Below are 13,244 nucleotides of genomic sequence, written 5' to 3' on the forward strand. Positions count from 1 at the left end.
ATTTAGACTTAATATGATACTGTCCCATTTAGGTCAATTTTTGACTCACTGAGTGATTGGTCTCCCTTCTACTACTATTTCCCATCAGCTTTCAGCTTAATCAGCTGTTAATAGAAAAGCAGGGTTTTTGTCTAGCTTCAGATTCACTTCCTCTCACTGTGTGCCTCTTGCACAGTAATACACAGCAGTGTCCTCAGCCTTCAGGGTGTTCATTTGTAGATATGCCATATTGGAGGGATTGTCCCTGGTAATGGTGAAGCGCCCCTTTGCCCAGGTGGCATAGTTCTTTGTTCCCCCATTCCCATTTATCTCCCCGATCCATTCCAGTCCCTTTCCTGGAGCTTGCCTTATCCACTGCATCCAGTAGTCAGTGAAGGTGAACCCGGAAGCTCGGCAGGAGAGGCGGAGGGACTCTCCAGGCCTTTTTACATCTCCTCCAGATTCCACGAGCTGGACTGCTGACTGTATTCCTGGAAGGAAAGAGAGATGATAGATCTACTTTCGTATTAAGACCTTGAATTTGCCCCTCCCCACCTTTTTTAGAAAACTTGATAATCATATCTCGAGTACAAACAATTACCTCCGAAGAATGCTAGGAAGAAAACAAATGTGAACCACAACTTCATGTTTCTTTCTGTTGCTTTGGGAGAGATTGGCTAGGAAGTGGTCATAGACATGCAGGGATTCTCTTTCTGGCTGTAGCTGGGGCAGGAGGAGGGTAGGATCAATTTAAGCAGGATGTTGGCTGTGAATTTACATACATCTCAGGATAAAAGACGAACAACCCAGCCTGTGGCAACCTTCTTGCGTGCTCTGCTCACATGATTCAGGAGACAGTGAAGAATTGTTCTCTCTGCCTATGGAATGCAACAGAACTGAAACAATGGTTTTATTATAATTTATTTTAAAACATATATTTTAGGGACTTCCCACTGGTCACATCCAGAGATGTTTGGAGAAATATTAACTGCTGCATTGTACAGCATTGCTGAGAGAAAACTGCTATAGTGTACTAACCCAATAGTACTACAGAACACTTTTGGAAAAGGGGAAAACCTTTTTGGAAATTGGATCAAAACACTAATGATCAAAACTGGAAGTGTGCAGGGGAAGAGCAGATTAGGTTCACTGCTGGTGATTCAGAACCAAGGTCAACCATTTGGTGTTGCAGAATCTTTTCATGGATTTTTTTTTTTTAAATTGAGGAAGCTTCCTCCCTCAACTCTGGTTGCATGTGGCTCAAACTGCAGTGCCAGCATACAGCTGTAACACTAGCACTGCAGAAATGGAGTTTACAGTGGTGAAACTCTACTTGGAACCGAAGGTTCAGGGAGAGAAACCATGGGTCCCTTTCCACCCTGAATTCCAGTTGCCTGTTTTTGGACATGCAGGTATGGAAATCATAGGTGAAGGGACCTCTAGTTTCCTATTAAGTCCGAATCTGGCAGATAAGTCAATGCACTCTAAGCAATGCTGGTTGCTCCATACTTTGGCAGGCTGGAAAATAATGCATTGAGGTTTAAAAATTCATTGTGGGAATGTCTCCTGAGAAGTCAAACTGTCAAAGGACCTCAGTGGTGCTTCTTTGAAGCAAACAAGGGAAAAGCCAGCCTTATAGTTGAAACCACAAACCAACACACTCAGTGGTCCATGTTAAGTATCTCATGGTCAACAGCATTTTCTACTCTCTTTTGTGGATCTCTACTGCCCCCATGTGAGAAGCCAATAGGAGACAATTGTCAGGGCTGCTTTCAAGAAGAGATTCTCCCCATATGATGTGTAAAGCATGACTTGTAAGAAACTTAGAAGCTCCAGATGGTCTCTTTACTGGCAGAATTACCTGGTGACTCTGTCCCTGAGGGCAGTGAATCAAGCATTTACAAATTCAAGATAATATATTGCAGTGCCATAAATGAAGGCAATCCACTCTAGCCCCTATTCACACACACAAACACACACACACATCCATGCTAAAGTTGCAGCCAGACCCTTTCTGATGCCTCTTCTTAATCCCACCACTTGAACCAGTAAAATAACCAGTATAGCAACATCTAGTAAATCAACATCCAGCAAAGCAAGTCTGGGAGAGTTTTTAGAGTTGGGGCTTTTCCAGAAGTTAATTGATGGCATTTCTTTTCAAGTTCCCACAATTCTTATGGCAGGTCTCTCATGCAGGATCCAGGCACCTGCCTTAGCCTCTACAGAATCCCATTCTCACTCCTTATGAATTTCAGCACTCCAACCAGATCATGAGCAGGGCTTGCCCTCTAATTTTGTTGTGCTACCTGCCAGCCTGTTATTACATTCTGGGTTTGTTTGTTTGTTTGTTTTTAAATTAACCACTTAAACATTCATTTGCCAGTGCAGCACATTGAGGCCCTCCTCTCATCCTGGAGATGGTGAAGCACCATTTCACAGTCAAAATTTGAGAGAGAGAGAGAGAGAGAGAGAGAGAGAGAGAGAGAGAGAGAGAGAGAGTACATATATAGAGATAAATTATGGTAACATCATTTCTACATTGGGTAAAGTCCATTGATTTCCATGAGTCAAGAAAAGTGGTTCCCACCATCAGTGGGAGCCACCTGGGGAGGTTTAACTGGGAGAGCGAGCTTAGCCCGCTCTCCCTGCACACAAGCAGGCAGTCTGCTCCAGGCGGCCGAACCAACTGCCCACATGACTGCCGGCTCCGTTACGGAAGCTCCAGCATGCCCTGTGTGAGCCCGGGATTGGCTGCGAGCCTGGTGAGTCTCACGATCGGTGGCAAGCGGGCTAAGCACGCTTTCCACTGAGCGTGAGAATAGCTTCATTATTTTTCATTGACAGAGCTATATTGATACATTATTCAGCAGAAATGTTTGTACTCATCAGGCATCACTTTTCGCTCATCACAGACAAGTAGGCTAGTGGATTTCCTGAGCCCTGTGGATTATCATAGGATATTATCACACTGAAGTCCATAAAGAAAACATATATCTTTGATTTTGGGTCACGCACTGCAATATTGGCTACCTTTCTACTTCTTTTCCCCCATCAGCTGGCAGCTGAATCAGCTGGGAGTACCAAATCAGAGTTTTTGCCTGGCTTCAGATTCACTTCCTGTCACTGTGTATCTTGCACAGTAATACACAGCGGTGTCCTCTGCTTTCAGGCTGTTCATTTGCAAATACAGCTGGCTCTTGGAATTATCCCTAGAGATGGTGAAGCGCCCTTTCACAGCATCAGCATAAGACTGTGTGCTCCCATCATTGAGGAGCCCCTGGTGGTGCAGTGGTAAAACTGCCACCCTGTAACCAGAAGGTTACAAGTTCAATCCTGACCAGGGGCTCAAGGTTGACTCAGCCTTCCATCCTTCCGAGGTCGGTAAAATGAGTACCCAGAATGTTAGGGGCAATATGCTAAATCATTGTAAACAGCTTAGAGAGCTCCGGCTATAGAGCGGTATATAAATGTAAGTGCTATTGCTATTGCTATTGCTATCCATGCAATCCATTCCAGTCCCTTTCCAGGAGCCTGCCTCACCCAGTTCATATTGTGTCTACTGAAGGTGAACCCAGAGGCTTGGCAGGAGAGGCGGAGAGACTCCCCAGGCCTTTTTGTGTCTCCTCCAGACTCCTCTAACCGCACCACTGATTGGGCACCTAAGAAAAAAGAGAGACATGAGCACATTATATATTGAGAATGTAACTATTTCCCTGCTTCACAATTCAATCTTGAGGAACAACCATTACCTCTGAGGCAAGCTAAGCAGAAAATCAACTGGAACCACAGTCTCATTTTCCTGTCTGTAGATTTGAGAGAGATTGATGGGAAAGTGGTTACTGTCACACAGGGGTTGTGTCTCTGTGTGTATGGACAGTGGCATGGAGAGGGTGTACAACTCATTTAAAGAGGAAGGTGGCCCTGCATCTGCATATCCTTCAAGATAAAAGTGAAATAGCACCAGTCTGTGGCAACCTCTCCTTCTCCAAGCATTCACTGTCTTAGTGATGACTGCTTCCTTAACTATGGAATGCAATCGGACAGGAATTATGGTTGTAATATTTTTAAGCATCTTCCACTGAGAATATAAATATGATGAATAAATAATGAAATGTATTTCGGAGAATATTGCGACGGCCACTATTGAATACTGCTAAGTGAGAACCATTGTATTTCACTCACCCTTTGTTACTTCTCAACCCTTATAGATTGGTCAAAAGTTTCCATACACTATGAGGATTAGCATGAGGGCTAGCCTTGATATCATAAGCTTTGTCAGGATGTTAGCCAATTCCATTATATCACACAGCAAGTGTGTGTTACTGTGTTTTGGGGTAAAGTTCTTATATAGGGAGCCATAAAGTTGTTTCAGAGTTAAGAATCATTGAGACTTCTTAATGTGAGGAAATCCCAGAGTTTGAAGAACAGAGGATTTTCTCACATTAAGAAGTCTCAATGATTCTTAACTCTGAAACAACTTTATGGCTCCCTATATAAGAACTTTACCCTATATAAGAACTTTACTGACTTTCATAAGCCATTCCTTAACAGAAGATCAGTCAGTCCATCCTTCCAGTGCACTTAAGAATCTCATTGTCTACACAGACTGGCAGTGGCTTCTCCAAGATTGCAGGCAGGAATCTCTCTCAGCCCTATCTTGGAGAAGCCAGGGAGGGAACTTGAAACCTAGATGCTCTTCCCAGAGCAGCTCCATCCCCTGAGGGGAATATTTTACAGTGCTCACACTTCTAGTCTCTCTTTCATATGCAACCAGGGCAGACCCTGCTTAGCTAAGGGGACAAGTCATGCTTGCTACAACAAGACTAGCTCTCCTCTCCCACTACTATGTGGCTCACAGTCTACATAGTACTGTGAGCCCCCACTATTGGTTTTATATGCAATCCATTCCAGTCCTCTCCCAGGTGTAGAACTGCAGTTCAGTTCCTTCTCAGAAGCCTGTTGTACCCAATTGAAGTCCTAACTGCAGAAGATGACCCCAGAGACATGACAGAAGATGCGGAAACCATTTTATGTTCCCTCCAGACCCCTCCAAGTAGACACAGGGAGAGTAGAAAAGTGAAGAAATGGAAAGAAAGTTCTCTTCTACTTGTCTTTTCTATCTAGTACCATCCAGAGTGCTAAGCATGGTGGTGGAGATATAGTTTGGGGCTGCTTTGCTGCATCAGGACCTGGACAACTTGCCATCATTGATAGAACTATGAATTTGTATGCATATCAGAAAATTCTAGAGGACAATTTCAGGCCATCTCTCTGTGAGCTGAGGCTGAGCTGAGAATAGGTCATGTAGTGTGACATTCATTTAGAAACCTAAACATTCAAGTAAGTCTACTACAATTTGGAGGAGGAGGTTGTTTCAGGTTTTGAAGTGGCAAGTCAAAGTCCTGAGCTACTGAAATACTGTGGCAAGACCTGGAGTGAGGTGTTCATGCAAGGAAGCCCTTAAATGTCACAGGGCTGAAATAGGTATGTATGGAAGAATGGGCCAAGATCCCTCCAAGCCTATGTGAAAGAGTGGTCACCAGTTACAGGAAACATTTAGTTGCAGTTATTGCTGTTCAATGAGGTGCTCCCAGTTACTGATTGCTGGGTTTTTAGTTTTTCACACAAGGATCTTTATTGTAGACTCTGTGAGTGAATATTCAAATCATCCTGTTTCCCTGTATTCAGGGGCGTATCTAAGGGTGGGGCAGGCAGGGCACGTGCCCCGGGCGCCACTTAAAGGGGGCACCATTTTTTAAAATTAATTTTTAAAAAAATAAAATGGCCACCAAAAACAAAATGACCACCACACATGCTCAAATGGCCTCTGTGAGGCCTTAGGCCATGGCCATTTTGTTTTTGGTGGACATTTTTAATATATATATATATATTTAAAAATGGCCACCACACATGTTCAAATGGTCCCTGTGAGGCCGTAGACTTTGCCAGGCCTCAAAGAGGCCATTTGAGCATGCCTGGCAGCCTCCAAAATGGCCAGCACACCGATCTTTGCTGTCCCAAACAGGTCCAAAAATCAGCCCGGGACCTTTTCAGACCCCCCCCCAGAGCCTTTAGGAAGCCCCCAAAGGGGCTACAGGTAATTTTTTTTATTTAACATAATATGTCAGTGTAAACATATTCAGTTTGGCACTATTTACAGAGAATCAGAGCTTATGAATACTGAGCTGAAGCTTATGAGCTAGGATTGTATTCATTTGCTCTTTGCTTCTTGTGATAAGTGAGTTAAATGTGATGTCTTAATAATATGGCTATTAATGGTGAGCTTGTCTTTGAATCAGTGTGAAATCCTTAGTATTAAGGCCACTGGGAGTTTCTTGCTCTCTTTCTCTCATTTTAACTGTCTTTCTGAAAGACTAGAATATATTCCAAGCAGTGACACAGTTTACTCTGCATATCCTTTAATTATTTTCAGAGTATCTGGGAAAAGTCAAATTCTCCATTTATTTTTAAAACTTATGTAATAGTGATGCTACAATGCATAGTAGAGAATTAGACAGGCACTTCTGTTTAGTTTTCTAAGTACACCTCCACACAGTATTTGGGTGTTTCATGAGCCCCAGCATACTGACATTTGTAGTTTTCCAGCATTTTTTGGTCTGGCTATGTCCACTGCTAAATAGTTTTTGAAATATTAAAAGATGAACGAGCTTGACTTGTATTTTTCAGCTGATATTATAATAAAATTATCTGAAAGATGTGTGTCGGATGTTTGGACGGGGGTGCAATTTCAGTGCTTGCCCTAGGCGCTATGTTCCCTAGATACGCCTCTGCCTGTATTACTTATTCATTGGTGGTGCCTTTCTCTCTTATCAGGGTTTAGGTTAGGAACTAATGTTTTTTAAATAAATATTGTTCTTAACATACAGAGGTTCAGAAACATTTTGTCTGCACTGTACAAATCCAGCTAAAAAGAATCCAGCTATACACAGCTTAAAGTCTTGAATAAAAAGGCCATACTTCAGTAACCTCTGAAAGGAGGAAAGTTAGAGAACCATGCAGCTTTATTCAAGTCTTGAATAAAAAGACCATACTACAGTAACCTCTGAAAGGAGGACAGTTAGAGAACCATGCATCTCTCATTAGAAAGCACGTTTCACATCCCAAGGGTGCTTATGAAGAAGGTTCATTTTCAACAGAAGGACTTCACCAGTTTGGGCTGTCTATGTATACGTTGCCAATTAAACTCAATTCCAATGTAACCATTTGATGAAATGTTTTTATTTCTAATTTTATATCTTAATAATGATAATTTAACATTAATTAAAACAATGGATAAAAATAAGGAATGAGTCCATTCATTGTCTGATACTGATTTATTTTGTGGAATGGTTTCTCTTTTGTGAGCCAGGTCAGTGATGGATTCACCCACTTGATGTAGCAACTGCACTGGGTAGGCATTCCTATCTCCAGCTCCTTTTCTGAGCAGCACCACATGCCATGAAATATGGGATGTAAGCATGCATGTGATCTTGTGGCGGCAGGATGTGCACAGTGCACACTCACATCACCTGTTGCATGATGGATCCAAACTGTCCAAGGGAATTGGAGAAGGCGATCACTTTGATGTCACTGAATGTCCATCGCTTTGCCATAGGAGGAATTGTTTATTGCAGAATGTGTTATGCACGGGCCACGGGCCATGGTTCAGTTCGGTTCATTGAACTGCCCTGTTGCACAAACTGGTTCACTGGAAGTAAACTGGTTCACAATCAATCCAAATTAATGAACCATGATTCAGGGTTCGAATTTGAACCAAACCGTGGTTCATGCACACCCCTATTTCTGAAGAAATCTTCATGAACCAGGGAACCAATGGCCAGATCTGCTGCTGCTGGAACAGAAGCAGGAACCACCATTTATGTCTCTTCTAAGAACAACACATCATGCTGAAGATTATTAGTGCAGCTGTCCCAACATGTGCTGGCTCAGTTGTCATATAGGAGACTGGAAATAAAAGTCTAGATTTTTTTTTTTTTGGCCCACCGTTTTATCAAAAGTCAGAGTACTTTAATTTAATACGGATGCTACCACATTTACAGGGGCTATTCTTATGATCACAAAAATCGGGCTAGGAAAATCCTAGCCCAATCTTTGTGATCGTAAGAACCACCAGGCTCGCAGCCGAGCCCGGTGGTTCTGGAGTGGCTAACCCGCTACTGTAGCCCGCCCCAATCTGTTGCTGCTGCAGCTGCTTTAACATCAGCTGGAGAAAAGGAGGGTTTTTGTCTAGCCTGACATTCACTTCCTGTCACTGTGTCTCTTGTACAGTAATACATGGCAGTGTCCTCGGCTTTCAGGTTGCTCATTTGCAGATACAGCATGTTTGCAGGATTGTCCCTGGTGATGGTGAAGCGTCCTTTGACAGAATCAGCATAGTATTGCTGGCTCCCATCATACCATATTACTGCAACCCATTCCAGTCCCTTCCCAGGAGCCTGCCTGACCCAGTGCATGGCAGCCCTGCCGAAGTCGAAGCCAGAGCCTCGGCAGGAGAGGCGGAGGGACTCTCCAGGCCTTTTTACATCTCCTCCAGTCTCCACCAATTGGACCGCCAACTGCACACCTGAAAAGAAAGAGAGATGATAGAGCCCCTTTCACATCAAGCTCTCGATGTAACTATGTTCTGCTTGACAATTATACCTGTATTTGTAACAATTACCTCTGAAGAAAACTGAGAAGAAACAAATCTGAAAGAAACTGAATATCATTGTTCTTTCTGTAGCTTTGAGTGGGATTTACTGGGAAGAGGCTACAGTGACTCAGGGGTTGTATCCCTAACTATAGGTGGAGCAATAGGAGTGCAGAGAACCAATTTAAACAGGATGTTTGCCCCTCATTTGCATAAATCTCAGGATAAAAGAGAAACAACCCAGGCCTGTGACAATCTATCTTCAAGCATGCACTGTACACATGGACCTCCTGTAACTCAAGTTCAAGCATGCACTGTTCAAGCATGACTGTTTCTCAAGGACCTCCTGTAACTCTGGAATGCAATAAGACAGGAATAGTGGTTTTAATATAATTTTATTCATTGCCTATTGGAGGGATTTTCCATTGAGAATATTGAGATTTTTTGGGAGAATATTAACAGCTTCATTATATGGTACTGCTAAGAGTGCACAACCTAGGAATATTTTGCTGTTAGCACTATGGTTCTATGTTTTTATGAAGTTCTGTTGAAAAGTGGTATATAAATATTTAATTGTTTAGTAGTAGAGCCTGACCTACTGCACAAGGTGTGGCATGCACACACAAGCTGTGTGAGTTGCACAAATGCAAAAATTGTACACATAAATTGTACAAGAATTATACACCCCCTCACCCCCTTAGGGAGGCGTGGTGGTCTTGTGGTAGCAAGCATGAATTATCCCATTTCCTAAGCAGGGTCTGGGCTGATTGCATTTGAATGGGAGTCTACGTGTGAACACTGTAAGATATTCCCATTAGGGGGTGGCGCCACTCTGGGAAGAGCAACCGCATGCTTATTTTTATTTATTTATTTATTTGCTTGTTTAAAATATTTTTATACTGCCCAAAACTCACATCTCTGTTTGTCTGCAAAAGGTTCCAAGTTCCATCCTTGGCATCTCCAAGATAGGGCTGAGAGAGATTCCTGCCTGCCTGCAGTCTTGGAGAAGCCGCTGCCAGTCTGTGTAGATCGTGCTGAGCTAGATGAAGTGGTCCACTGCTCTGACTCAGTAGAAGGCAGCTTCCTATGTTCCTAAGTTACACAAGAGTAAGCCCATTATGTACAATGGACGTACTCTTATGTAACATTATCTGCACCATTTTTGCATTTGCGCAGCTTGCGCGCACACAGCACTACTGGGTGGATATACCTTTTTGTGATATGTCAGCCAGTGTATTGGAATTCCTGTGGTGGTGATGCTGATTGTGATGTTAATTATGCTAAATAATAATGGTAAGAAGAAAGACAAAAAAGTAAATGCATTCTAAATAATTCCATTCACTTCACATATTGGAGAATTGGGTAACACGGCACTGGCTTTAAAAAAAAAAGAGTGGAATAGTCTCCTGAGCAATCGAACTCTCAAGGGTCACGTAGAGTGCTAATTCTGAAGCCAAGAAGCCGAAGGGAGGAAATAATCAACCTCAAACTTGAACCACCAGCCACCATGCTCAGCTGTGTTCAGTTTGCTTCCCTCATGGCCAACAGCATGGTTTTCAAATTTCTATGAATCTCTGCTGCCCCCTTGTGAGAAGCAGGTAGGGAAGAGTGGTCAAGGCTCATTGTGGAAAGAGACTTTCTCTTAAGTTTGCTGTCTGACTTGGGAGAAATTTTGAAGACTTGTTTTCTACTGGGCCAGAGATACTTCTTAAAAGCAATTTGACAATTAAATAAAGGCCATTTGGTCTGTTAATCTTTAGAAGTCTTTGAGTAGATCCTGGACAACCATCTGTCAGAAATGATTTAACTCTGGATTTCCAGATCGTGTGGCTGCAGGATGGCCTCCAGGAAGGAGGCAGTTTGTGCACAGTGCACACTCAAATCATCTGTTGCATGTTGGATCTCAACTGTCCAAGGGAACTGGAGAAGAGTAACATTTTGATGTTAACAAAGGCCATTGTGACAGGGAACACTTTGCCACAGGAGGACTCATATATTACTGAATAGGGGTGTGCACAAACCAAGGTTTGGTTTGGTTAACATTTGAACTGTGAACCATGGTTCATTGAACCACCCCTCTATCCAAACCGTGATTCAACAAACTGGTTCATGACTGAAACAGTTTTACCAACAGTGATTTGTGGTTTGAACTTGAAATTAACCATGTTTGATGCATATCCCTGTTGCTGAAGAAGTCAATATGACCAGAATGACTTCTAATGACCAGAAGTGCTGCTGCTGGAATGGATGCAGGAACCACCATTTCTGTCACTTCAAAGGACAATACACCCTGCTGCTGGAGATTATCAGTGCAGCTGTGCCAACATGTGTTGGCTCAGTTTTCATATAGGAGACCGGAAATAAAACTCTAGATATCTTCTTGGCAGACCGTTTCATACAATGGTAGAGTGCTTTAATTTAATATGGATCCATACCATGTATGCCCCTGAAGGAAAATTAAACTTAAATCTAAGGAATGTGAGTCAGCTTGTTTCCTCACAGAGCTGCTGGTCTCCCATCTCCTTTTTCAATCTGTTGCAGCTGCAACTGCTTTGACAGCAACTGGAGCAAAGGAGGGTTCTTGCCTGGTCTCACATTCACTTCCTCTCACTGTGGTAGCTACGTGTGCTGCACAGTAATACACAGCAGTGTCTTCTGCTTTCAAGTTGTTCATTTGTAGATACAGCATATTTGTGGGATTGTCCCTAGTGATAGTGAAGCGCCCTTTCACAGAGTCAGCGTAGTATTGTATAGCCCCATCATTGCGTATGTATGCAACCCATTTCAGTCCCTTTCCATGAGCCTGCCGCACCCAGTCTATGCCAGTGACGCCAAAGTTGAACCCAGAGGCTCGGCAGGAGAGGTGGAGAGACTCTCCTGGCCTTCTTACATCTCCTCCAGTCTCCACCAACTGAACCACTGATGGGACACCTGAAAAGAAAGAGATGATAGAGCTCCATCAACATCAACCCCTCAAATGTAACTATGTTCTGCTTGGCAATTATGTCTGGATTCGTAACAATTACCTCTGAAGAAAATGAAGAAGCAACACATTTGAAACCAATTAAATATCATTGTTCTTTCTGTAGCTTTGAATGGGATTTACTGGGAAGGGGTCACAGTGACTCAGGAGTTATATCCCTGGCTGTAGGTGGAGCAATAGGAGTGCGTAGAACCAATTTAAACAGGATGTTTGCCCTTGGTTTGCATAAATCTCAGGATAAAAGAGAAACCACTCAGCTGTGTGGCAATCTCTCCATCTTCCGGCATGCACTGTGTACACATGATTTCTCAAGGACCTCCTGTAACTCTGGAATGCAATAAGAGAGGAATAGTGGTTTTAATATAATTTTATTTATTACCTATTGGGGGGTGGGGGTTTCCATTGAGAATATTGAAATATTTTGGGGAAAATGTTAAGAGCTTCACTATACAGTACTGCTAGGAGTGCACTATGTTTGGATATTTTGGGCATTAGGACTATGGTTCTATGCTTTTATGAAGTTTTCTTGAAAAGCAGTATATAAATTACTGTTTTTTAGTAGTATAGCCTGGCATACTGCACAAGGTGTTGCATGCACACACAAGTTGTGTGAGTTGCACAAATGCAAAAACTGTACACATGAATTGTACAAAAATTGTACGTACACACACACACACACACACACACACACACACACACACACACACACCCTAGGAGGAGAGCGGATCTTCTGGTAGCAAGCATGAATTGTCCCATTTCCTGGGGGTCTTCCCTGGTTGCATATGAGTGGAAGATTACATGTGAACACTGTAAGATATTCCCCTTAGGGGATGGGCCCACTCTGGGAAGATCACCTGCGTGCTTGCATGCAGAAGGTTCCAAGTTCCCTCCTTGGCATCTCCAAGGTAGAGCTGAGGGAGACTCCTGCCTGCAACCTCGGAGGAGCTGCTGCCAGTCTGTGTAGACAATTCTGAACTTGATGGACCAGTCGTCTGACTCAGTAGAAGGCAGCTTCCTATGTTCCTAAATTACACAAGGGTAAGACAATGGACTTACTCTTGTTTAACATTATTTGCACAATTTTTTTTGCATTTGCGCAACATGCATTCACACAGCACTACCGGGTTGATATGCCCTTTTGTGATATATTAACCAGTATATCTACATTTCTGTGGTGGTAGTGGTGATGATTGTGATGTTAATTATGTGAAATAATCTCCTCCTGATCTTCGAGTCTCATCTGGACATGTGGTCCTGGAAACCAAATATCAGAATAAGTCTTTTGCCTGTCTCAACAGTTCTTCTCGAATGCTTGTTTTTAAACAGGTTTTATGCTGTCTTTATATTGTTTTGTAATGATTGTTTTTAAGGGGGTTGATTTGTGGGTTTTGTTTTTGTTGTTCTGCACCACCAGGGGCCATTTCGATAGGGCGGTATATGAGTGTAATAAATAAATAAATAATAAATGTTCTCGTGAACATTTGATCACTTGATTTTCAGAGAGCTAACTGTTTAGAAAAAGCATACGTGTCATCATAAAGCACATGCTCAATGTCCTTTGTAGTTAGACCCTCAGATGTAGTTACTGGAGTGGATCTAGCAATCCACAGTTAATGAAACCCTGAAAACATC

General features: G+C 42.7%; 1 protein-coding gene and 1 gene segment (V, D, J or C); both read right to left on the reverse strand.

The window, feature by feature from the left end:
* Positions 1 to 13,244, reverse strand: part of LOC128329616 (uncharacterized) — a 38,788-nt gene that overhangs the window by 18,350 nt on the left and 7,194 nt on the right. Inside the window, exon 3 of the mRNA XM_053261124.1 lies at positions 3,094 to 3,229. Coding sequence (XP_053117099.1) covers positions 3,094 to 3,229 — 136 coding nt within the window. The remainder of the gene's footprint in view (positions 1 to 3,093; positions 3,230 to 13,244) is intronic.
* On the reverse strand, positions 154 to 693 carry LOC128330543 (immunoglobulin heavy variable 3-7-like). The segment is given in 2 exon segments: positions 154 to 470; positions 581 to 693. Coding segments are annotated over 2 exon segments (363 nt in total).

This window comes from Hemicordylus capensis, chromosome 6 (assembly GCF_027244095.1).
Source record: "Hemicordylus capensis ecotype Gifberg chromosome 6, rHemCap1.1.pri, whole genome shotgun sequence".
NCBI classification, from domain to species: domain Eukaryota; kingdom Metazoa; phylum Chordata; class Lepidosauria; order Squamata; family Cordylidae; genus Hemicordylus; species Hemicordylus capensis.